The following is a 25,000-nucleotide window of genomic DNA, read 5'->3' as shown; positions in this document are numbered from 1 at the left end:
AGTATTTCTGATTTTGATATCTGGCAACCTCAGTCAGGGAGAGTGGGACTACAGAATTTTGACCGTGATTGCAGTACCATTTCTGGCCACATTCCTACATATGGCACCTTTAAAGTCAATATTGCAAATTTTTCGCTCTTTAAAACTTGTTTTTGCTCTTTTATTCCACTTTTTGTTTTTTTTAATAGTATTTTTAGAATGTGCCGCAGGAGGTTAAAAAATTAACTGCGGCGAGACACCCCTGATTGATGTGGTCTTACCACGAGGAAAGTCCACGTGCTGAAAGCCGTGCTCCGCCAGGTCGAGGCTGAGCGAGGGCAGGTTGTACTGATCGGCCGTGGCGAAGGCGATGCAGCGCATCATGACCTGTGAAGACAACACGTCATGAAGAACATGTCAACATTGGAAAAAAAAAAAAAAAAAAGGACCCGGGCCGCCTCACCGAGTCTTCATTCCGAGACGGCTTATTGGCTCTGGACGGTTGTTTTGTCCTCGGTCCTTTAGGAACTCGTTTCTCTCGCTTCAAACTGGGTTTCAAGACAGGCTTAAGGAGATCTGACGAATAAAAACGCTTCTGTTCACTTCTGCATTTTAAATCTGTTAAAATGTTCCTGCCTGGACTTGGGAATCCAACTAAAACAGAAGAAACTGCACACTTTGGAGAACCCTGAGGTGCGTTTAGGGTCTGCCTGTAATGTGCACACATTGGAGAACCCTGAGGTGCGTTTGGGGTCTGCCGGTGATGGTCGGAGTTCGAGTGAGTCCTGGCTTTAAATTCATATTTACAGGCTTGACTGGAATGAGAGAAACAAGCAGCGACTGATCTCCTGCCCATTAACTGCTGAGCGCTCAGTTTAGCGCAAAGAGACCGCAGAAGCATTTTTTCCCCAAACCGGCTGCTCACACACTAGATAGGACCCAAACGCGTCATGAGGCGTTCACGTACCAGCTCTCTCCTCAAATACTACCAGCACACTTACATCAATTACGAATGGCGCTCATTACCTTTTGAGAAGGCAGTTACACTGCTAAACGAACTAGTTCAACCGTCTTGGAGTAAACCATACATTCGACAAAAAAAAAGACATTTGCGCGTCAAATGTTTTGAAACAAACGAACTTCAGGCGTCAGCCGCCATCTTGTCAAGCCCGAGGAGGCGTGTTGGCCAATAAAGTTGTATTCAAGAGGCTACTTCCTGTTTTTGGTGACGTCACCGGAAATGGAAAAACCTCACGTTTTGATTGGCAGGTACAACCTATAGAAGACATCAAATTTGGTTGTTTTTTTTTATATAAACGACTGTAACATAGAAATGTTTTATCAACATTATTATGTTCCAGGCAAAAAAAAATTCTACATAAATGTCGATTTATGAAAGTAAGGCCTACATTTTCTAATTGACTAAATTACATTATTTTTACATATTTTTATTATTATTTTTTTTTGTATTTAATACTCTATCTGTATTTGCGTTTGTTTTCTTTAAGTGCCTTGACTTTTGTGTGAATTATAAGTGTATGTTTGTGGTTCAATAAAAAAATAAAATAAAACAAAAAGTCTTTAGATATTGACTTCCGGTTCTCGTGTTAGAAATCTGACCAAAAACGGACTTCTGACACGAGAACCGGAAGTCAATATTTATTGTTTTTTTATTTGCTGACCGGTTATTTTAATTTTTGTTGATTACAATACAAATTAAACCGTGTTTTGGATGTAGTTATTGTTTTTCGACAGGTGTAGTCATTGTTTTTCGAATTATTATGTTTTTCAACTTAATTTTTTTGTATTTCAAAATAAAATCATTATTCCATCCATCCATCCATTTTCTACCGCTTATTCCCTTCGGGGTCGCGGGGGGCGCTGGAGCCTATCTCAGCTACAATCGGGCGGAAGGCGGAGTACACCCTGGACAAGTCGCCACCTCATCGCAGGGCCAACACAGATAGACAGACAACATTCACACTCACATTTAAAATCATTATTCTTCTTTAAAAAAAAAAAAGTTGTATTCAAGAGGCTACTTCCTGTTTGTGGTGACGTCACCGGAAATAAAAAAACGTCAAGTTTTGATTGGCAGGTACAACCTATAGAAGACATCAAATTTGGTTGTTTTTTTTAATAAACGACTGTAACATAGAAATGTTTTATCAACATTATTATGCTCCAGGCAAAAAAAAATTCTACATAAATGTCGATTTATGAAAGTATGGCCTACATTTTCTAATTGGCTAAATGACATTATTTTTTACATATTTTTTATTATTATTATTTTTTGTATTTAATACTCTTTCTGTATATGCGTTTTTTTTCTTTAAGTGCCTTGACTTTTGTGTGAATTATAAGTGTATGTTTGTGGTTCAATAAAAAAATAAAATAAAATAAAAAGTCTTTAGATATTGACTTCCGGTTCTCGTGTCAGAAATCTGACCAAAAACGGATTTCTGACACGAGAACCGGAAGTCAATATTTATTGTTTTTGTATTTGCTGACCGGTTATTTTAATTTTTGTTGAATAGAATACAAATTAAACCGTGTTTTGGATGTAGTTGTTGTTTTTCGAATAATTTTTTTTTCAACTTAATTTTTGTTGTATTTCAAAATAAAATCATCATTCTTCTTTTTTTAAATACATTTCTTTTTTAAAAAAAGATTAGATTAGAATAAAATCTAAACCGTGTTTTGGATGTAGTTATTGTTTTTCGACAGGTGTAGTTATTGTTTTTCGAATTATTATTTTTTTCAACTTAATTTTTTTGTATTTCAAAATAAAATCATTATTCTTCTTTAAAAAAAAAAAGTTGTATTCAAGAGGCTACTTCCTGTTTGTGGTGACGTCACCGGAAATGGAAAAACCTCAAGTTTTGATTGACAGGTACAACCTATAGAAGACATCAAATTTGGTTGTTTTTTTTAAATAAACAACTGTAACATAGAAATGTTTTATCAACATTATTATGCTCCAGGCAAAAAAAAATTCTACATAAATGTCGATTTATGAAAGTAAGGCCTACATTTTCTAATTGACTAAATGACATTATTTTTTACATATTTTTTATTATTATTATTTTTTGTATTTAATACTCTATCTGTATTTGCGTTTGTTTTCTTTAAGTGTCTTGACTTTTGTGTGAATTATAAGTGTATGTTTGTGGTTCATTTAAAAAAATAAAATAAAATAAAAAGTCTTTAGATGTTGACTTCCGGTTCTCGTGTCAGAAATCTGACCAAAAACGGATTTCTGACACGAGAACCGGAAGTCAATATTTATTGTTTTTTTATTTGCTGACCGGTTATTTTAATTTTTGTTGATTAGAATACAAATTAAACCGTGTTTTGGATGTAGTTATTGTTTTTCGACAGGTGTAGTCATTGTTTTTCGAATTATTATTTTTTTCAACTTAATTTTTTTTGTATTTCAAAATAAAATCATTATTCCATCCATCCATCCATTTTCTACCGCTTATTCCCTTCGGGGTCGCGGGGGGCGCTGGAGCCTATCTCAGCTACAATCGGGCGGAAGGCGGGGTACACCCTGGACAAGTCGCCACCTCATCGCAGGGCCAACACAGATAGACAGACAACATTCACACTCACATTTAAAATCATTATTCTTCTTTAAAAAAAAAAGTTGTATTCAAGAGGCTACTTCCTGTTTGTGGTGACGTCACCGGAAATGGAAAAACCTCAAGTTTTGATTGGCAGGTACAACCTATAGAAGACATCAAATTTGGTTGTTTTTTTTAAAATAAACGACTGTAACATAGAAATGTTTTATCAACATTATTATGCTCCAGGCAAAAAAAAATTCTACATAAATGTCGATTTATGAAAGTAAGGCCTACATTTTCTAATTGGCTAAATGACATTATTTTTACATATTTTTTATTATTATTATTTTTTGTATTTAATACTCTATCTGTATTTGCGTTTTTTTTCTTTAAGTGCCTTGACTTTTGTGTGAATTATAAGTGTATGTTTGTGGTTCAATAAAACAATAAAATAAAATAAAAAGTTTTTAGATATTGACTTCCGGTTCTCGTGTCAGAAATCTGACCAAAAACGGATTTCTGACACGAGAACCGGAAGTCAATATTTATTGTTTTTTTATTTGCTGACCGGTTATTTTAATTTTTGTTGATTAGAATACAAATTAAACCGTGTTTTGGATGTAGTTATTGTTTTTCGACAGGTGTAGTCATTGTTTTTAGAATTATTATTTTTTTCAACTTAATTATTTTGTATTTCAAAATAAAATCGTTATTCTTCTTTAAAAAAAAAAAAATTGTATTCAAGAGGCGACTTCCTGTTTGTGGTGACGTCACTGGAAATGGAAAAACCTCAAGTTTTGATTGGCAGGTACAACCTATAGAAGACATCAAATTTGGTTGTTTTTTTTAATAAACGACTGTAACATAGAAATGTTTTATCAACATTATTATGCTCCAGGCAAAAAAATGTTCTACATAAATGTCGATTTATGAAAGTAAGGCCTACATTTTCTAAATGGCTAAATGGTTTACATTATTTTTACATATTTTTTGTATTTAATACTCTATCTGTATTTGCGTTTGTTTTCTTTAAGTGCCTTGACTTTTGTGTGAATTATAAGTTTATGTTTGTAGTTCAATAAAAAAATAAAATAAAATAAAAAGTCTTTAGATATTGACTTCCGGTTCTCGTGTCAGAAATCTGACCAAAAACGGATTTCTGACACGGGGAACCGGAAGTCAATATTTATTGTTTTTGTATTTGCTGACCGGTTATTTTATTTTTTGTTGAATAGAATATAAATTAAACCATGTTTTGGGTGTAGTTGTTGTTTTTCGAATAATTTTTTTTTCAACTTAATTTTTTTGTATTTCAAAATAAAATCATCATTCTTCTTTTTTTAAATAAATTTCTTTTTTTTTTTAAAGATTAGATTAGAATACAATCTAAACCGTGTTTTGGATGTAGTTATTGTTTTTCGACAGGTGTAGTTATTGTTTTTCGAATTATTATGTTTTTCAACTTAATTTTTTTGTATTTCAAAATAAAATCATTATTCTTCTTTAAAAAAAAAAAAGTTGTATTCAAGAGGCTACTTCCTGTTTGTGGTGACGTCACCGGAAATAAAAAAAACCGTCAAGTTTTGATTGGCAGGTACAACCTATAGAAGACATCAAATTTGGTTGTTTTTTTTAAATAAACGACTGTAACATAGAAATGTTTTATCAACATTATTATGCTCCAGGCAAAAAAATGTTCTACATAAATGTCGATTTATGAAAGTAAGGCCTACATTTTCTAATTGACTAAATTACATTATTTTTACATATTTTTTATTATTTTTTTTTTTTGTATTTAATACTCTATCTGTATTTGCGTTTGTTTTCTTTAAGTGCCTTGACTTTTGTGTGAATTATAAGTGTATGTTTGTGGTTCAATAAAAAAAATTAAAATAAAATAAAAAGTCTTTAGATATTGACTTCCGGTTCTCGTGTTAGAAATCTGACCAAAAACGGATTTCTCACACGAGAACCGGAAGTCAATATTTATTGGTTTTTTTATTTGCTGACCGGTTATTTTAATTTTTGTTGATTAGTATACAAATTAAACCGTGTTTTGGATGTAGTTATTGTTTTTCGACAGGTGTAGTCATTGTTTTTCGAATTATTATTTTTTTCAACTTAATTTTTTTGTATTTCAAAATAAAATCATTATTCTTCTTTAAAAAAAAAAAAAGTTGTATTCAAGAGGCTACTTCCTGTTTGTGGTGACGTCACCGGAAATAAAAAAAACGTCAAGTTTTGATTGGCAGGTACAACCTATAGAAGACATCAAATTTGGTTGTTTTTTTAAAATAAACGACTGTAACATAGAAATGTTTTATCAACATTATTATGCTCCAGGCAAAAAAAATTTCTACATAAATGTCGATTTATGAAAGTAAGGCCTACATTTTCTAATTGGCTAAATTACATTATATTTACATATTTTTTATTATTATTATTTTTTGTATTTAATACTCTATCTGTATTTGCGTTTGTTTTCTTTAAGTGCCTTGACTTTTGTGTGAATTATAAGTGTATGTTTGTGGTTCAATAAAAAAATAAAATAAAATAAAAAGTCTTTAGATATTGACTTCCGGTTCTCGTGTCAGAAATCTGACCAAAAACGGATTTCTGACACGAGAACCGGAAGTCAATATTTATTGTTTTTTTATTTGCTGACCGGTTATTTTAATTTTTGTTGATTAGAATACAAATTAAACCGTGTTTTGGATGTAGTTATTGTTTTTCGACAGGTGTAGTCATTGTTTTTCGAATTATTATGTTTTTCAACTTAATTTTTTTGTATGTCAAAATAAAATCATTATTCCATCCATCCATCCATTTTCTACCGCTTATTCCCTTCGGGGTCGCGGGGGGCGCTGGAGCCTATCTCAGCTACAATCGGGCGGAAGGCGGGGTACACCCTGGACAAGTCGCCACCTCATCGCAGGGCCAACACAGATAGACAGACAACATTCACACTCACATTTAAAATCATTATTCTTCTTTAAAAAAAAAGAAGGTTGTATTCAAGAGGCTACTTCCTGTTTGTGGTGACGTCACCGGAAATGGAAAAACGTCAAGTTTTGATTGGCAGGTACAACCTATAGAAGACATCAAATTTGGTTTTTTTTTTTAAATAAACGACTGTAACATAGAAATGTTTTATCAACATTATTATGCTCCAGGCAAAAAAAAATTCTACATAAATGTCGATTTATGAAAGTAAGGCCTACATTTTCTAATTGACTAAATTACATTATTTTTACATATTTTTTATTATTATTATTTTTTGTATTTAATACTTTATCTGTATTTGCGTTTGTTTTCTTTAAGTGCCTTGACTTTTGTGTGAATTATAAGTGTATGTTTGTGGTTCACTAAAAAAATAAAATAAAATAAAAAGTCTTTAGATGTTGACTTCCGGTTCTCGTGTCAGAAATCTGACCAAAAACGGATTTCTGACACGAGAACCGGAAGTCAATATTTATTGTTTTTTTTTATTTGCTGACCGGTTATTTTAATTTTTGTTGATTAGAATACAATCTAAACCGTGTTTTGGATGTAGTTATTGTTTTTCGACATGTGTAGTCATTGATTTTCGAATTATTATTTTTTTCAACTTAATTTTTTTGTATTTCAAAATAAAATCATTATTCTTCTTTGAAAGAAAAAAAAAAGTTGTATTCAAGAGGCTACTTCCTGTTTGTGGTGACGTCACCGGAAATAAAAAACGTCAAGTTTTGATTGGCAGGTACAACCTAGAGAAGAGATCAAATTTGGTATTTTTATTTTTATTTTTATAAACGACATATAAATGTTTTATCAACATTATTATACTCCAGGTGTTGTGATTAGCTATACATGAGAAGTATTATAGACTAATCTGGATAATAACTGGACGTAGAAAACTCTTATTAGCCCGCCCGGTAGCTTTGTTTATTGCCTTTTTACCGGCACTTCCCCCTACTTCCGGTTAGTGAAGCGCAATACATCTTGTTATAGCAGTAAGGATACAGACTTTCACAATAACGGTTTAAGCAGTAAACATTACACCAGGGGGAGAAAAAAATTCTACATAAATGTCGATTTATGAAAGTAAGGGCTACATTTCCTAATTGGCTTAATAGTTTACAATTATCAATCAAATCTTGGAGAATGATTAAGAGTACAAAAGCCCTTAAATTGATATCCCGGTCATATTTTTTATTATTATTATTTATTATATTTAATACTCTATATGTATTTGCGTTTGTTTTCTGTCTTTGATGTTGAAAGTGCCTTGACTTTTGTGTGAATTATAAGTGTATGTTTGTGGTTCAATAAAATTTTTTTTTTTTTTTTAAATAAATAAATAAATTAAAAGTCTTTAGATGCTGACTTCTGGTTCCCGTGTCAGAAATCTGACCAAATACGGATTTCTGACACGGGAACCGGAAGTCAATATTTATTGTTTACCGGTTATTTTATTTTTTGTTGAATAGAATACAAATTAAACCATGTTTTGGGTGTAGTTGTTGTTTTTCGAATAATTTTTTTTTCAACTTAATTTTTTTGTATTTCAAAATAAAATCATCATTCTTGTTCTTTTAAATACATTTCTTTTTTTTTTTAAAAACCGTTGTATTCAAGAGGCTACTTCCTGTTTGTGGTGACGTCACCAGAAATGAAAACGTGAAGTTTTGACTAGCGGGTATAACGATGACCTAATAGCTACATAATAATAGGTCTTCACTCAGGGAAAAAGTACATAACAATCCTTGTGTTTTCTTATTTCCGGTGATTCTGGCATTCACTTTTATTAACATTTTCTGCATGACATTTTTTTTTTAAATTTAAATACATTTAAATGTTTATAAAATACAATCCTTGAGTTGGCCTGACAGTCTTCACTCAGAGAAAAAGTACAAAACAATCCTTGTGTTTTCTTACTTCCGGTGTTACTGGTTTTCACTTTTATTAACAACAATTTCTGCATTAAATTTTTTTAATAAAATTTAAATACATTTAAATACATTTATAAAATACAATCCTTGAGTTGGCCTGACAGTCTTCACTCATCAACAATTAACAACAATTTCTGCATTACATTTGTTTTAACAAAATTTAAATACTTTTATAAAATACAATCCTTGAGTTGGCCTGACAGTCTTCACTCAGGGAAAAAGTACATAACAATCCTTGTGTTTTCTTACTTCCGGTGTTACTAGCATTCACTTTTATTAACAAAAATTTCAGCATCTTTTTTTTTTTATAACATTAAATACATTTAAATAAACTTATAAAATACAATCCTTGAGTTGGCCTGACAGTCTTCACTCAGGGAAAAAGTACATAACAATCCTTGTGTTTTCTTACATCCGGTGTTACTGGCATTCACTTTTATTAACAACAATTTCTGCATTATTTTTAAAAAAATAACAATTAAATACATTTAAATAATTTTATAAAATACAATAATTGAGTTGGCCTGACAGTCTTCACTCAGGAAAAAAGTACATAACAATCCTTGTGTTTTCTTACTTCCGGTGTTACTAGCGTTCACTTTTATTAACAACAATTTCAGCATCTTTTTTTTTTTTTATAACATTAAATACATTTGAATAAACTTATAAAATACAATCCTTGAGTTAGCCTGACAGTCTTCACTCAGGGAAAAAGTACATAACAATCCTTGTGTTTTCTTACTTCCGGTGATACTTTCATTCACTTTTATTAACAACAATTTCAGCATCTTTTTTTCTTATAACATTAAATACATTTAAATAAACTTATAAAATACAATCCTTGAGTTGGCCTGACAGTCTTCACTCAGGGAAAAAGTACATAACAATCCTTGTGTTTTCTTACTTCAGGTGATACTGTCATTCACTTTTATTAACAACAATTTCTGCATTATTTTTTTTAAATAACAATTAAATACATTTAAATAATTTTGTAAAATACAATCATTGAGTTGGCCTGACAGTCTTCACTCAACAACAATTAACAACAATTTCTGCATTAAATTTGTTTTAATAAAATTCAAATACATTTATAAAACACAATCCTTGAGTTGGCCTGACAGTCTTCACTCAGGGAAAAAGTACATAACAATCCTTGTGTTTTCTTACTTCCGGTGTTACTAGCATTCACTTTTATTAACAAAAATTTCAGCATCTTTTTTTTTTTATAACATTAAATACATTTAAATAAACTTATAAAATACAATCCTTGAGTTGGCCTGACAGTCTTCACTCAGGGAAAAAGTACATAACAATCCTTGTGTTTTCTTACTTCCGGTGTTACTAGCGTTCACTTTTATTAACAACAATTTCAGCATCTTTTTTTTTTAATAACAATTAAATACATTTAAATAATTTTATAAAATACAATCCTTGAGTTGGCCTGACAGTCTTCACTCAACAACCATTTCTGCATTATTTCTTTTAAATACAATTTAAATACATTTATAAAATACAATCCTTGAGTTGGCCTGACAGTCTTCACTCAGGGAAAAAGTACATAACAATCGTTATGTTTTCTTACTTCCGGTGATACTTTCATTCACTTTTATTAACAACAATTTCTGCATTATTTTTTTAAAATAACAATTAAATACATTTAAATAATTTTATAGAATACAATCATTGAGTTGGCCTGACAGTCTTCACTCAGGGAAAAAGTACATAACAATCCTTGTGTTTTCTTACTTCCGGTGTTACTGGCATTCACTTTTATTAACAACAATTTCTGCATTATTTTTTTAATAACAATTAAATACATTTAAATGATTATATAAAATACAATCATTGAGTTGGCCTGACAGTCTTCACTCAGGGAAAAAGTACAAAACAATCCTTGTGTTTTCTTACATCCGGTGTTACTGGCATTCACTTTTATTAACAACAATTTTTGCATTAAAAAATGTTATAATATTTAAATACATTTATAAAATACAATCCTTGAGTTGACCTGACAGTCTTCACTCAGGGAAAAAGTACATAACAATCGTTGTGTTTTCTTACTTCCGGTGATACTGTCATTCACTTTTATTAACAACAATTTCTGCATTATTTTTTTTTAATAACAATTAAATACATTTAAATAATTTTATAAAATACAATCCTTGAGTTGGCCTGACAGTCTTCACTCAGGGAAAAAGTACATAACAATCGTTGTGTTTTCTTACTTCCGGTGTTACTGGCATTCACTTTTATTAACAACAATTTCAGCATCTTTTTTTTATATAACATTAAATACATTCAAATAAACTTATCAAATACAATCCTTGAGTTGGCCTGACAGTCTTCACTCGGGGAAAAAGTACATAACAATCGTTGTGTTTTCTTACTTCCGGTGATACTTTCATTCACTTTTATTAACAACAATTTCTGCATTATTTTTTTAAAATAACAATTAAATACATTTAAATAATTATATAAAATACAATCATTGAGTTGGCCTGACAGTCTTCACTCAGGGAAAAAATACATAACAATCGTTGTGTTTTCTTACTTCCGGTGATACTGTCATTCACTTTTATTAACAACAATTTCTGCATTATTTTTTTAATAACAATTAAATACATTTAAATAATTATATAAAATACAATCATTGAGTTGGCCTGACAGTCTTCACTCAGGGAAAAAGTACAAAACAATCCTTGTGTTTTCTTACATCCGGTGTTACTGGCATTCACTTTTATTAACAACAATTTTTGCATTAAAAAATGTTATAATATTTAAATACATTCATAAAATACAATCCTTGAGTTGGCCTGACAGTCTTCACTCAGGGAAAAAGTACATAACAATCGTTATGTTTTCTTACTTCCGGTGATACTGTCATTCACTTTTATTAACAACAATTTCTGCATTTTGTTTTTATTAATAACAATTGAATACATTTAAATAATTATATAAAATACAATCATTGAGTTGGCCTGACAGTCTTCACTCAGGGAAAAAGTACAAAACAATCCTTGTGTTTTCTTACATCCGGTGTTACTGGCATTCACTTTTATTAACAACAATTTTTGCATTAAAAAATGTTATAATATTTAAATACATTCATAAAATACAATCCTTGAGTTGGCCTGACAGTCTTCACTCAGGGAAAAAGTACATAACAATCGTTATGTTTTCTTACTTCCGGTGATACTGTCATTCACTTTTATTAACAACAATTTCTGCATTTTGTTTTTATTAATAACAATTAAATACATTTAAATAATTTTATAAAATACAATCCTTGAGTTGGCCTGACAGTCTTCACTCAACAACCATTTCTGCATTATTTCTTTTAAATACAATTTAAACACATTGAAATACATTTATAAAATAAAATCATTGAGTTGGCCTGACAGTCTTCACTCAGGGAAAAAGTACATAACAATCCTTGTGTTTTCTTACTTCCGGTGTTACTGGCATTCACTTTTATTAACAACAATTTCAGCATCTTTTTTTTATATAACATTAAATACATTTAAATAAACTTATAAAATACAATCCTTGAGTTGGCCTGACAGTCTTCACTCAGGGAAAAAGTACATAACAATCGTTATGTTTTCTTACTTCCGGTGATACTGTCATTCACTTTTATTAACAACAATTTCTGCATTATTATTTTTTTAATAACAATTAAATACATTTAAATAATTTTATAAAATACAATCCTTGAGTTGGCCTGACAGTCTTCACTCGGGGAAAAAGTACATAACAATCCTTGTGTTTTCTTACTTCCGGTGATACTTTCATTCACTTTTATTAACAACAATTTCTGCATTATTTTTTTAAAATAACAATTAAATACATTTAAATAATTATATAAAATACAATCATTGAGTTGGCCTGACAGTCTTCACTCAGGGAAAAAGTACATAACAATCGTTGTGTTTTCTTACTTCCGGTGATACTGTCATTCACTTTTATTAACAACAATTTCTGCATTATTTTTTTAATAACAATTAAATACATTTAAATAATTATATAAAATACAATCATTGAGTTGGCCTGACAGTCTTCACTCAGGGAAAAAGTACAAAACAATCCTTGTGTTTTCTTACATCCGGTGTTACTGGCATTCACTTTTATTAACAACAATTTTTGCATTAAAAAATGTTATAATATTTAAATACATTCATAAAATACAATCCTTGAGTTGGCCTGACAGTTTTCACTCAGGGAAAAAGTACATAACAATCGTTATGTTTTCTTACTTCCGGTGATACTGTCATTCACTTTTATTAACAACAATTTCTGCATTTTGTTTTTATTAATAACAATTAAATACATTTAAATAATTTTATAAAATACAATCCTTGAGTTGGCCTGACAGTCTTCACTCAACAACCATTTCTGCATTATTTCTTTTAAATACAATTTAAACACATTGAAATACATTTATAAAATATAATCATTGAGTTGGCCTGACAGTCTTCACTCAGGGAAAAAAGTACAAAACAATCCTTGTGTTTTCTTACTTCCGGTGTTACTGGCATTCACTTTTATTAACAACAATTTCAGCATCTTTTTTTTTTGTAACATTAAATACATTTAAATAAACTTATAAAATACAATCCTTGAGTTGGCCTGACAGTCTTCACTCAGGGAAAAAGTACATAACAATCGTTGTGTTTTCTTACTTCCGGTGTTACTGGCATTCACTTTTATTAACAACAATTTCAGCATCTTTTTTTTAAATAACAATTAAATACATTTAAATAATTTTATAAAATACAATCATTGAGTTGGCCTGACAGTCTTCACTCAACAACCATTTCTGCATTATTTCTTTTAAATTCAATTTAAATACATTTAAATAAATTTATAAAATACAATCATTGAGTTGGCCTGACAGTCTTCACTCAGGGAAAAAGTACATAACAATCCTTGTGTTTTCTTACTTCCGGTGATACTGGCATTCACTTTTATTAACAACAATTTCTGCATTACATTTTTTAAATAAAATTTAAATACATTTAAATACATTTATAAAATACAATCCTTGAGTTGGCCTGACAGTCTTCACTCATCAACAATTAACAACAATTTCTGCATTACATTTGTTTTAACAAAATTTAAATACATTTATAAAACACAATCCTTGAGTTGGCCTGACAGTCTTCACTCAGGGAAAAAGTACATAACAATCGTTGTGTTTTCTTACTTCCGGTGATACTGGCATTCACTTTTATTAACAACAATTTCAGCATCTTTTTTTTTATAACATTAAATACATTTAAATAAACTTATAAAATACAATCCTTGAGTTGGCCTGACAGTCTTCACTCAGGGAAAAAGTACATAACAATCGTTATGTTTTCTTACTTCCGGTGATACTTTCATTCACTTTTATTAACAACAATTTCTGCATTATTTTTTTAAAATAACAATTAAATACATTTAAATAATTATATAAAATACAATCATTGAGTTGGCCTGACAGTCTTCACTCAGGGAAAAAGTACATAACAATCGTTGTGTTTTCTTACTTCCGGTGATACTGTCATTCACTTTTATTAACAACAATTTCTGCATTATTTTTTTAATAACAATTAAATACATTTAAATAATTATATAAAATACAATCATTGAGTTGGCCTGACAGTCTTCACTCAGGGAAAAAGTACAAAACAATCCTTGTGTTTTCTTACATCCGGTGTTACTGGCATTCACTTTTATTAACAACAATTTTTGCATTAAAAATTTTTATAATATTTAAATACATTCATAAAATACAATCCTTGAGTTGGCCTGGCAGTCTTCACTCAGGGAAAAAGTACATAACAATTGTTGTGTTTTCTTACTTCCGGTGTTACTGGCATTCACTTTTATTAACAACAATTTCAGCATCTTTTTTTTTATAACATTAAATACATTTAAATAAACTTATCAAATACAATCCTTGAGTTGGCCTGACAGTCTTCACTCAGGGAAAAAGTACATAACAATCCTTGTGTTTTCTTACTTCCGGTGTTACTGGCATTCACTTTTATTAACAACAATTTCTGCATTTTTTTTTTTATTAATAACAATTAAATACATTTAAATAATTTTATAAAATACAATCCTTGAGTTGGCCTGACAGTCTTCACTCAACAACCATTTCTGCATTATTTCTTTTAAATACAATTTAAATACATTGAAATAAATTTATAAAATACAATCATTGAGTTGGCCTGACAGTCTTCACTCAGGGAAAAAGTACATAACAATCGTTATGTTTTCTTACTTCCGGTGATACTTTCATTCACTTTTATTAACAACAATTTCTGCATTATTTTTTTAAAATAACAATTAAATACATTTAAATAATTTTATAAAATACAATCATTGAGTTGGCCTGACAGTCTTCACTCAGGGAAAAAGTACATAACAATCCTTGTGTTTTCTTACTTCCGGTGTTACTGGCATTCACTTTTATTAACAACAATTTCTGCATTAATTTTTTTTAATAACAATTAAATACATTTAAATAATTTTATAAAATACAATCCTTGAGTTGGCCTGACAGTCTTCACTCAACAACCATTTCTGCATTATTTCTTTTAAATACAATTTAAATACATTGAAATAAATTTATAAAATACAATCATTGAGTTGGCCTGACAGTCTTCACTCAGGGAAAAAGTACATAACAATCGTTATGTTTTCTTACTTCCGGTGATACTTTCATTCACTTTTATTAACAACAATTTCTGCATTATTTTTTTAAAATAACAATTAAATACATTTAAATAATTTTATAAAATACAATCATTGAGTTGGCCTGACAGTCTTCACTCAGGGAAAAAGTACATAACAATCCTTGTGTTTTCTTACTTCCGGTGTTACTGGCATTCACTTTTATTAACAACAATTTCTGCATTAATTTTTTTTAATAACAATTAAATACATTTAAATAATTTTATAAAATACAATCCTTGAGTTGGCCTGACAGTCTTCACTCAACAACCATTTCTGCATTATTTCTTTTAAATACAATTTAAATACATTGAAATAAATTTATAAAATACAATCATTGAGTTGGCCTGACAGTCTTCACTCAGGGAAAAAGTACATAACAATCCTTGTGTTTTCTTACATCCGGTGTTACTGGCATTCACTTTTATTAACAACAATTTCTGCATTAAAAAATGTTATAACATTTAAATACATTTATAAAATACAATCCTTGAGTTGGTCTGACAGTCTTCACTCAACAACAATTAACAATAATCACGTCACTAAAAGTAGAAGGATTTACTTTTGCGACAGTGTCCTCATGTGGTGACATGTGATATTGGAGCTGTTTGCGGTTGCTGGGAGATTAGAGTTTTCTTGAACACAACAGAAGTTTGTTGAGCTTCCAACTTTCTTCTCCTTCCGTCTGGAGAAGTTATGGAAAGTTCTGGTGAGGTACGTGACGTCACAAACCAGGACGGAGACAACGCTTGGCTTCAAAAATAATAATTATTGCAGGTTTGCTTGTGTTAATTCTGATGATGTCTTTATTTACAATTATGGGCCTGGTCTTTAAATAAGCATTTTAGCAATAGTTTTATGTTTAAACCTAAAAATGATGGATTTTGATACTTGGCGCCATTTTAGAAGTATGCTAACTTCTCCTGTGTTATCATGCTAATGTTAGCATGCTAACATTTTATGCTAGCATTTTTGCCATCTTTATTCATCTATCCATTTTCTACCGCTTGTCCCTTTTATAAATCTAAAAATCATGACTTGTTTAATTGTCGCCATCTTAGTAGTATGCTAACTTTTCCTATGATATCATACTAACATGCTATGCTAGCATTTTTGCCATATTTAACGTTAGCATGCTAGCTTTTAGCTTCAATTAATGGACAGCACAGATAGCAGGCCCATCAAAATGGACATAACAGGTAGCAGGCCCATCCAAATGGACAGCACAGATAGCAGGCCCATCAAAATGGACAGCACAGATAGCAGGCCCATCAAAATGGACATAACAGGTAGCAGGCCCATCCAAATGGGCAGCACAGATAGCAGGCCCATCAAAATGGACAGCACAGGTAGCAGGCCTATCAAAAATGGACATAACAGGTAGCAGGCCCATCCAAATGGACAGCACAGATAGCAGGCCCATCAAAATGGACAGCACAGGTAGCAGGCCTATCAAAAATGGACATAACAGGTAGCAGGCCCATCAAAATGGACAGCACAGGTAGCAGGCCCATCAAAATGGACAGCACAGGTAACCAGCCCATCAAAATCAAAATGGACAGCACAGGTAGCAGGCCCATCAAAATGGACAGCACATGTAGCAGGCCCATCAAAATGGACAGCACATGTAGCAGGTCCATCAAAATGAACAGCACAGGTAGCAGCCCCATCAAAATGGACAGCACAGGTAGCAGGCCCATCAAAATCAAAATGGACAGCACAGGTAGCAGGCCCATCAAAATGGACAGCACAGGTAGCAGGCTCATCAAAATCAAAATGGACAGCACAGGTAGCAGGCCCATCAAAATAAAAATGGACAGCACAGGTAGCAGGCCCATCAAAAGTGACAGCACAGGTAGCAGGCCCATCAAAAGTGACAGCACAGGTAGCAGGCCCATCAAAAGTGACAGCACAGGTAGCAGGCCCATCAAAATGGACAGCACAGGTAGCAGGCCCATCAGAAATGGACAGCACAGGTAGCAGGCCCATCAAAATGGACAGCACAGGTAGCAGGCCCATCAAAATGGACATAACAGGTAGCAGGCCCATCAAAATGGACAACACAGGTAGCAGGCCCATCAAAATGGACAGCACAGGTAGCAGGCCCATCAAAATGGACAGCACAGGTAGCAGGCCCATCAAAATGGACATAACAGGTAGCAGGCCCATCAAAATGGACAGCACAGATAGCAGGCCCATCAAAATGGACAGCACAGGTCGCAGGCCCATCAAAATGGAAAGCACAGGTAGCAGGCCCATCAAAATGGACAGCACAGGTAGCAGGCCCATCAAAATGGACAGCACAGGTAGCAGGCCCATCAAAATAAAAATGGACAGCACAGGTAGCAAGCCCATCAAAATGGACAGCACAGGTAGCAGGCCCATCAAAATGGACAGCACAGGTAGCAGGCCCATCAAAATGGACAGCACAGGTAGCAGGCCCATCAAAATGAACGGCACGGGTAGCAGGCCCATCAAAATAAAAATGGACAGCACAGGTAGCAGGCCCATCAAAATGGACAGCACAGGTAGCAGGCCCATCAAAATGGACAGCACAGGTAGCAGGCCCATCAAAAGTGACAGCACAGGTAGCAGACCCATCAAAAGTGACAGCACAGGTAGCAGGCCCATCAAAATGGACAGCACAGTTAGCAGGCCCATCAAAAGTACGTGTCTAGTTGCAGTCTAACGAGCGCGAGCGTCTGAAGATGAGAATGGTGGTCCTGGAGGAGCGCGTGCGGGCCATGGAGGCGGAGTCTAGAGGCGACCAAGAGGCGGTCCTCAGGATGGCGTCCGAGCTGGACCGGGAGAGGAAGAAGTCCGCCAGCAGCTCGGCGGCTGTGCAAGAACTGAAAGCGGTACCTGAACGCCTCGTCACCTGTAGCAGGACCTGCCCACTCAGTTCTTCTTGTGTCCCAGGACCTGGACGGACTGGTTCTGGTGCGGCTGGAAAATGAAGACCTGGTCCAGAGACTGCAGGCCAGCAGGAGAGTGACGGAGGCCAGCAGGCGGGAGTCTGGCTGTCTGGAGGAGCAGGTGCAAGACCTGGAGGAGCAGGTGCAAGACCTGGAGAAGAAGCTGCAGAGCAGTCAGAGAGACGCCCGGGAGGCCCAGGACCAAGTCCTGCAGGTCCTCCGTAAAGTCTCCTCTCTCATCCCGGACCAGACACCAGTCCCAGTCCATGGCCAAGACCAGGAGGCGTCGCTGACCTTGGACCAACTCTGCAGTCGGGTCGGTCGTCTCAACCTTTTTTTTTGCAGCTCCAAAAATGCTCCTAAAGTCAAAGAGATGACATCACATGACAGACTCTCTAAAACAGCACAGTGCTCTTCTTTTTTAGAGGATCTTTGGCTAGGATTTTTGCAGTCAATCCCAAAAGAAACACAGCGTCTCTGTCGTATAGAGGATCTTTGAGTGCAGTTTTTGGTTGTCACTCCTGCCATTAAGAGGATCTTTGGCAAGTGTTTTTGCACCAACGTAGGTCCTTTGAAATAGCTAAGCACTCCCGTTATATAGAGGATCTTTGACTGGTACTTTATTTGCAGAAGTCCTTACAAACAGCAGCACTCCTGTCATATAGAGGATCTTTGATTAAGAATGTTTGTAACTGTTACTTATAAAAACAACAGCACTTCTGTCATATAGAGGATCTTTGACTGCTGGTGTTTTAATGAAGTCGGTCCTTTAAAAAAGCAGCACTCCTGTTATATAGAGGATCTTTGACTAGAATGTTTGTAATTTATATAAGCAGCAGCACTTCTGTAATATAGAGGATCTTTGACTTGGTTTTGCAACTGTTCTAATAAAAAACAGAAGCACTCCTTTTATATAGAGGATCTTTGACTGCTGCTGTTTTAATGAAGTCGGTCCTTGAAAAATATAGAGGATCTTTGACAGCTGGTGTTTTAATGAAGTCGGTCCTAAAAAAAAAGCAGCACTCCTGTCATATAGAGGATCTTTGGCACGTTTTTTCAGTAGGTTCCTAAAAACATGAGCACTCCTGTTGTATAGAGGATCTTTGACAATACTTTCTGCAACTGTTCCTAATAAGACAACAGAACTCCTGTTATATAGAGGATCTTTGAGTGCAGTTTTTGGTTGGCACTCCTGTCATAAAGAGGATCTTTGGCAAGTGTTTTTGCACCATCGTAGGTCCTTTAAAATAGCTAAGCACTCCCGTTATATAGAGGATCTTTGACTAGAATGTTTGTAATTTATATAAGCAGCAGCACTTCTGTAATATAGAGGATCTTTGACTTGGTTTTGCAACTGTTCTAATAAAAAACAGAAGCACTCCTTTTATATAGAGGATCTTTGACTGCTGCTGTTTTAATGAAGTCAGTCCTTGAAAAAAGCAGCACTCCTGTCATATAGAGGATCTTTGGCACGTTTTTTCTAGTAGGTTCCTAAAAACTTCAGCACTCCTGTTGTATAGAGGATCTTTGACAATACTTTCTGCAACTGTTCCTAATAAGACAACAGAACTCCTGTCATATAGAGGATCTTTGAGTGCAGTTTTTGGTTGGCACTCTTGTCATTAAGAGGATCTTTGGCAAGTGTTTTTGCACCACCCTAGGTCCTTTAAAATAGCTAAGCACTCCCGTTATATAGAGGATCTTTGACTGGTACTTTATTTGCAGAAGTCCTTACAAACAGCAGCACACCTGTCATATAGAGGATCTTTGATTAAGAATGTTTGTAACTGTTACTTATAAAAACAACAGCACTTCTGTCATATAGAGGATCTTTGACTCCTGGTGTTTTAATGAAGTTGGTCCTTTAAAAAAGCAGCACTCCTGTTATATAGAGGATCTTTGACTAGAGTGTTTGTAATTTATATAAGCAGCAGCACTTCTGTAATATAGAGGATCTTTGACTTGGTTTTGCAACTGTTCTAATAAAAAACAGAAGCACTCCTTTTATATAGAGGATCTTTGACTGCTGCTGTTTTAATGAAGTCGGTCCTTGAAAAAAGCAGCACTCCTGTCATATAGAGGATCTTTGATTAAGAATGTTTGAAACTGTTACTTATAAAAACAACAGCACTTCTGTCATATAGAGGATCTTTGACTGCTGGTGTTTTTATGAAGTCGGTCCTTTAAAAAAGCAGCACTCCTGTTATATAGAGGATCTTTGACTAGAATGTTTGTAATTTATATAAGCAGCAGCACTTCTGTAATATAGAGGATCTTTGACTTGATTTTGCAACTGTTCTAATAAAAAACAGAAGCACTCCTTTTATATAGAGGATCTTTGACTGCTGCTGTTTTAATGAAGTCGGTCCTTGAAAAATATAGAGGATCTTTGACAGCTGGTGTTTTAATGAAATTGGTCCTTAAAAAAGCAGCACTCCTGTCATATAGAGGATCTTTGGCACGTTTTTTCCAGTAGGTTCCTAAAAACTTCAGCACCCCTGTTGTATAGAGGATCTTTGACAATACTTTCTGCAACTGTTCCTAATAAGACAACAGAACTCCTGTCATATAGAGGATCTTTGAGTGCAGTTTTTGGTTGGCACTCCTGTCATAAGGAGGATCTTTGGCAAGTGTTTTTGCACCATCCTAGGTCCTTTAAAATAGCTAAGCACTCCCGTTATATAGAGGATCTTTGACTGGTACTTCATTTGCAGAAGTCCTTACAAACAGCAGCACTCCTGTCGTATAGAGGATCTTTGATTAAGAATGTTTGTAACTGTTACTTATAAAAACAACAGCACTTCTGTCATATAGAGGATCTTTGACTGCTGGTGTTTTAATGAAGTCGGTCCTTTAAAAAAGCAGCACTCCTGTTATATAGAGGATCTTTGACTAGAATGTTTGTAATTTATATAAGCAGCAGCACTTCTGTAATATAGAGGATCTTTGACTTGGTTTTGCAACTGTTTTAATAAAAAACAGAAGCACTCCTTTTATATAGAGGATCTTTGACTGCTGCTGTTTTAATGAAGTCGGTCCTTGAAAAAAGCAGCACTCCTGTCATATAGAGGATCTTTGGCACGTTTTTTCCAGTAGGTTCCTAAAAACTTCAGCACTCCTGTTGTATAGAGGATCTTTGAAAATACTTTCTGCCACTGTTCCTAATAAGACAACATAACTCCTGTCATATAGAGGATCTTTGAGTGCAGTTTTTGGTCGGCACTCCTGTCATAAGGAGGATCTTTGGCAAGTGTTTTTGCACCACCCTAGGTCCTTTAAAATAGCTAAGCACTCCCGTTATATAGAGGATCTTTGGCTGGTACTTTATTTGCAGAAGTCCTTACAAACAGCAGCACTCCTGTCATATAGAGGATCTTTGATTAAGAATGTTTGTAACTGTTACTTATAAAAACAACAGCACTTCTGTCATATAGAGGATCTTTGACTGCTGGTGTTTTAATGAAGTCGGTCCTTTAAAAAAGCAGCACTCCTGTTATATAGAGGATCTTTGACTAAAATGTTTGTAATTTATATAAGCAGCAGCACTTCTGTAATATAGAGGATCTTTGACTTGGTTTTGCAACTGTTCTAATAAAAAACAGAAGCACTCCTTTGATATAGAGGATCTTTGACTGCTGCTGTTTTAATGAAGTCGGTCCTTGAAAAAAGCAGCACTCCTGTCATATAGAGGATCTTTGACAGCTGGTGTTTTAAGGAAATTGGTCCTTAAAAAAGCAGCACTCCTGTCATATAGAGGATCTTTGGCACGTTTTTTCCAGTAGGTTCCTAAAAACTTCAGCACTCCTGTTGTATAGAGGATCTTTGACAATACTTTCTGCCACTGTTCCTAATAAGACAACATAACTCCTGTTATATAGAGGATCTTTGAGTGCAGTTTTTGGTTGGCACTCCTGTCATAAGGAGGATCTTTGGCAAGTGTTGTTGCACCACCGTAGGTCCTTTAAAATAGCTAAGCACTCCCGTTGTATAGAGGATCTTTGACTGGTACTTTATTTGCAGAAGTCCTTACAAACAGCAGCACTTCTGTCATATAGAGGATCTTTGACTGCTGGTGTTTTAATGAAGTCGGTCCTTTAAAAAAGCAGCACTCCTGTTATATAGAGGATCTTTGATTAAGAATGTTTGTAACTGTTACTTATAAAGACAGCAGCACTTCTGTCATATAGAGGATCTTTGACTGCTGGTGTTTTAATGAAGTCGGTCCTTTAAAAAAGCAGCACTTCTGTCATATAGAGGATCTTTGACTAGAATGTTTGTAATTTATATAAGCAGCAGCACTTCTGTCATATAGAGGATCTTTGACTTGGTTTTGCAACTGTTCTAATAAAAAACAGAAGCACTCCTTTAATATAGAGGATCTTTGACTGCTGCTGTTTTAATGAAGTCGGTCCTTAAATAAAGCGGCACTCCTGTCACATAGAGAATCTTTGACTACATTTTTTGCAACTGTTCCTAATAAAACAGCACTCCTGTCATATATAGAGGATCTTTGACGGCTGGTGTTTTAATGAAGTCGGTCCTTAAATAAAACAGCACTCTTGTCATATATAGAGGATCTTTGATTGCTGGTGTTTTAATGAAGTCGGTCCTTAAATAAAGCGGCACTCCTGTCATATAGAGGATCTTTGACTATTGTCAAAGATCCTCTATATGACAGGATTGCCGCTGCTTTTATAAGGTACAAACAAGAATGTTTGTACCTTATAAAAGCAAAACCAAGTCAAAGATCCTCTATATGACAGGAGTGCCGCTGCTTTTATAAGGTACAAACATTCTTGTTTGTACCTTATAAAAGCAGCGGCACTCCTGTCATATAGAGGATCTTTGACTTGGTTTTGCAACTGTTCTTATTAAAAACAGCAGCACTCCTGTCATATTGAGGATCTTTGACTTGGTTTTGCAACTGTTCTTATTAAAAACAGCAGCACTTCTGTCATATAGAGGATCTTTGACTTGGTTTTGCAACTGTTCTTATTAAAAACAGCAGCACTTCTGTCATATAGAGGATCTTTGACTAGAATGTTTGTACCTTATAAAAGCAGCGGCACTCCTGTCATATAGAGGATCTTTGACTTGGTTTTGCAACTGTTCTTATTAAAAACAGCAGCACTTCTGTCATATAGAGGATCTTTGACTAGAATGTTTGTACCTTATAAAAGCAGCGGCACTTCTGTCATATAGAGGATCTTTGACTTGGTTTTGCAACTGTTCTTATTAAAAACAGCAGCACTTCTGTCATATAGATGATCTTTGACTGCTGGTGTTTTAATGAAGTTGGTCCTTAAATAAAGCGGCACTCCTGTCATATAGATGATCTTTGACTAGAATGTTTGTAACTGTAACTTATAAAAACAGCAGCACTTCTGTCATTTAGAGGCTCTTTGACTGCTGGTGTTTTAATGAAGTCAGTCCTTAAAAAAAGCAGCACTCCTGTCATATAGAGGATCTTTGACTACATTTTTTGCAACTGTTCCTAATAAAACAGCACTCCTGTCATATATAGAGGATCTTTGACGGCTGGTGTTTTAATGAAGTCGGTCCTTAAATAAAACAGCACTCCTGTCATATATAGAGGATCTTTGACTAGAATGTTTGTAACTGTTACTTTTAAAACAGCAGCACTCCTGTCATATATAGAGGATCTTTGATTGCTGGTGTTTTAATGAAGTCGGTCCTTAAATAAAGCGGCACTCCTGTCATGTAGAGGATCTTAAAGATCCTCTATATGACAGGAGTGCCGCTGCTTTTATAAGGTACAAACAATAATGTTTGTACCTTATAAAAGCAGCGGCACTCCTGTCATATAGAGGATCTTTGACTTGGTTTTGCAACTGTTCATATTAAAAACAGCAGCACTTCTGTCATATAGAGGATCTTTGACTTGGTTTTGCAACTGTTCTTATTAAAAACAGCAGCACTTCTGTCATATAGAGGATCTTTGACTTGGTTTTGCAACTGTTCTTATTAAAAACAGCAGCACTTCTGTCATATAGAGGATCTTTGACTAGAATGTTTGTACCTTATAAAAGCAGCAGCACTCCTGTCATATAGATGATCTTTGACTTGGTTTTGCAACTGTTCTTATTAAAAACAGCAGCACTCCTGTCATATAGAGGATCTTTGACTTGGTTTTGCAATTGTTCTTATTAAAAACAGCAGCACTTCTGTCATATAGAGGATCTTTGACTAGAATGTTTGTACCTCATAAAAGCAGCAGCACTCCTGTTATATAGATGATCTTTGACTTGGTTTTGCAACTGTTCTTATTAAAAACAGCAGCACTTCTGTCATATAGAGGATCTTTGACTTGGCTTTGCAACTGTTCTTATTAAAAACAGCAGCACTTCTGTCGTATAGAGGATCTTTGACTAGAATGTTTGTACCTTATAAAAGCAGCAGCACTCCTGTCATATAGATGATCTTTGACTTGGTTTTGCAACTGTTCTTATTAAAAACAGCAGCACTCCTGTCATATTGAGGATCTTTGACTTGGTTTTGCAACTGTTCTTATTAAAAACAGCAGCACTCCTGTCATATAGAGGATCTTTGACTTGGTTTTGCAACTGTTCTTATTAAAAACAGCAGCACTTCTGTCATATAGAGGATCTTTGACTAGAATGTTTGTACCTTATAAAAGCAGCAGCACTCCTGTCATATAGATGATCTTTGACTTGGTTTTGCCACTGTTCTTATTAAAAACAGCAGCACTTCTGTCATATAGAGGATCTTTGACTTGGTTTTGCAACTGTTCTTATTAAAAACAGCAGCACTTCTGTCATATAGAGGATCTTTGACTTGGTTTTGCAACTGTTCTTATTAAAAACAGCAGCGCTTCTGTCATATAGAGGATCTTTGACTAGAATGT

At 33.9% G+C, this 25,000-nt stretch overlaps 2 protein-coding genes across 2 annotated transcripts in view; one reads left to right on the top strand and one right to left on the bottom strand.

Annotated features, from left to right (window-relative positions):
* Nucleotides 1-1,139, bottom strand: part of rmnd1 (required for meiotic nuclear division 1 homolog) — a 36,219-nt gene extending 35,080 nt beyond the window's left edge. The window contains exons 1-2 of the mRNA XM_061924518.2: nucleotides 443-1,139; nucleotides 261-366 (exon numbers count right to left, since the gene is read on the bottom strand). Coding sequence (XP_061780502.1) covers nucleotides 261-366; nucleotides 443-880 — 544 coding nt within the window. The 5' untranslated portion in view covers nucleotides 881-1,139. The remainder of the gene's footprint in view (nucleotides 1-260; nucleotides 367-442) is intronic.
* A 14,690-nt stretch (nucleotides 1,140-15,829) lies between these two features.
* ccdc170 (coiled-coil domain containing 170) overlaps nucleotides 15,830-25,000 on the top strand; it is a 19,290-nt gene continuing 10,119 nt past the window's right edge. The window contains exons 1-3 of the mRNA XM_061924517.1: nucleotides 15,830-15,913; nucleotides 17,878-18,057; nucleotides 18,119-18,430. Of these exons, the coding sequence (XP_061780501.1) occupies nucleotides 15,896-15,913; nucleotides 17,878-18,057; nucleotides 18,119-18,430 (510 nt within the window). The 5' untranslated portion in view covers nucleotides 15,830-15,895. The remainder of the gene's footprint in view (nucleotides 15,914-17,877; nucleotides 18,058-18,118; nucleotides 18,431-25,000) is intronic.

The sequence above is a fragment of the Nerophis lumbriciformis genome, linkage group LG29 (genome assembly GCF_033978685.3).
Source record: "Nerophis lumbriciformis linkage group LG29, RoL_Nlum_v2.1, whole genome shotgun sequence".
NCBI classification, from domain to species: Eukaryota; Metazoa; Chordata; class Actinopteri; order Syngnathiformes; family Syngnathidae; genus Nerophis; species Nerophis lumbriciformis.
The sequence above is the reverse complement of the archived record's forward strand: the minus strand, read 5'-3'. Positions and strand labels throughout refer to the sequence as shown.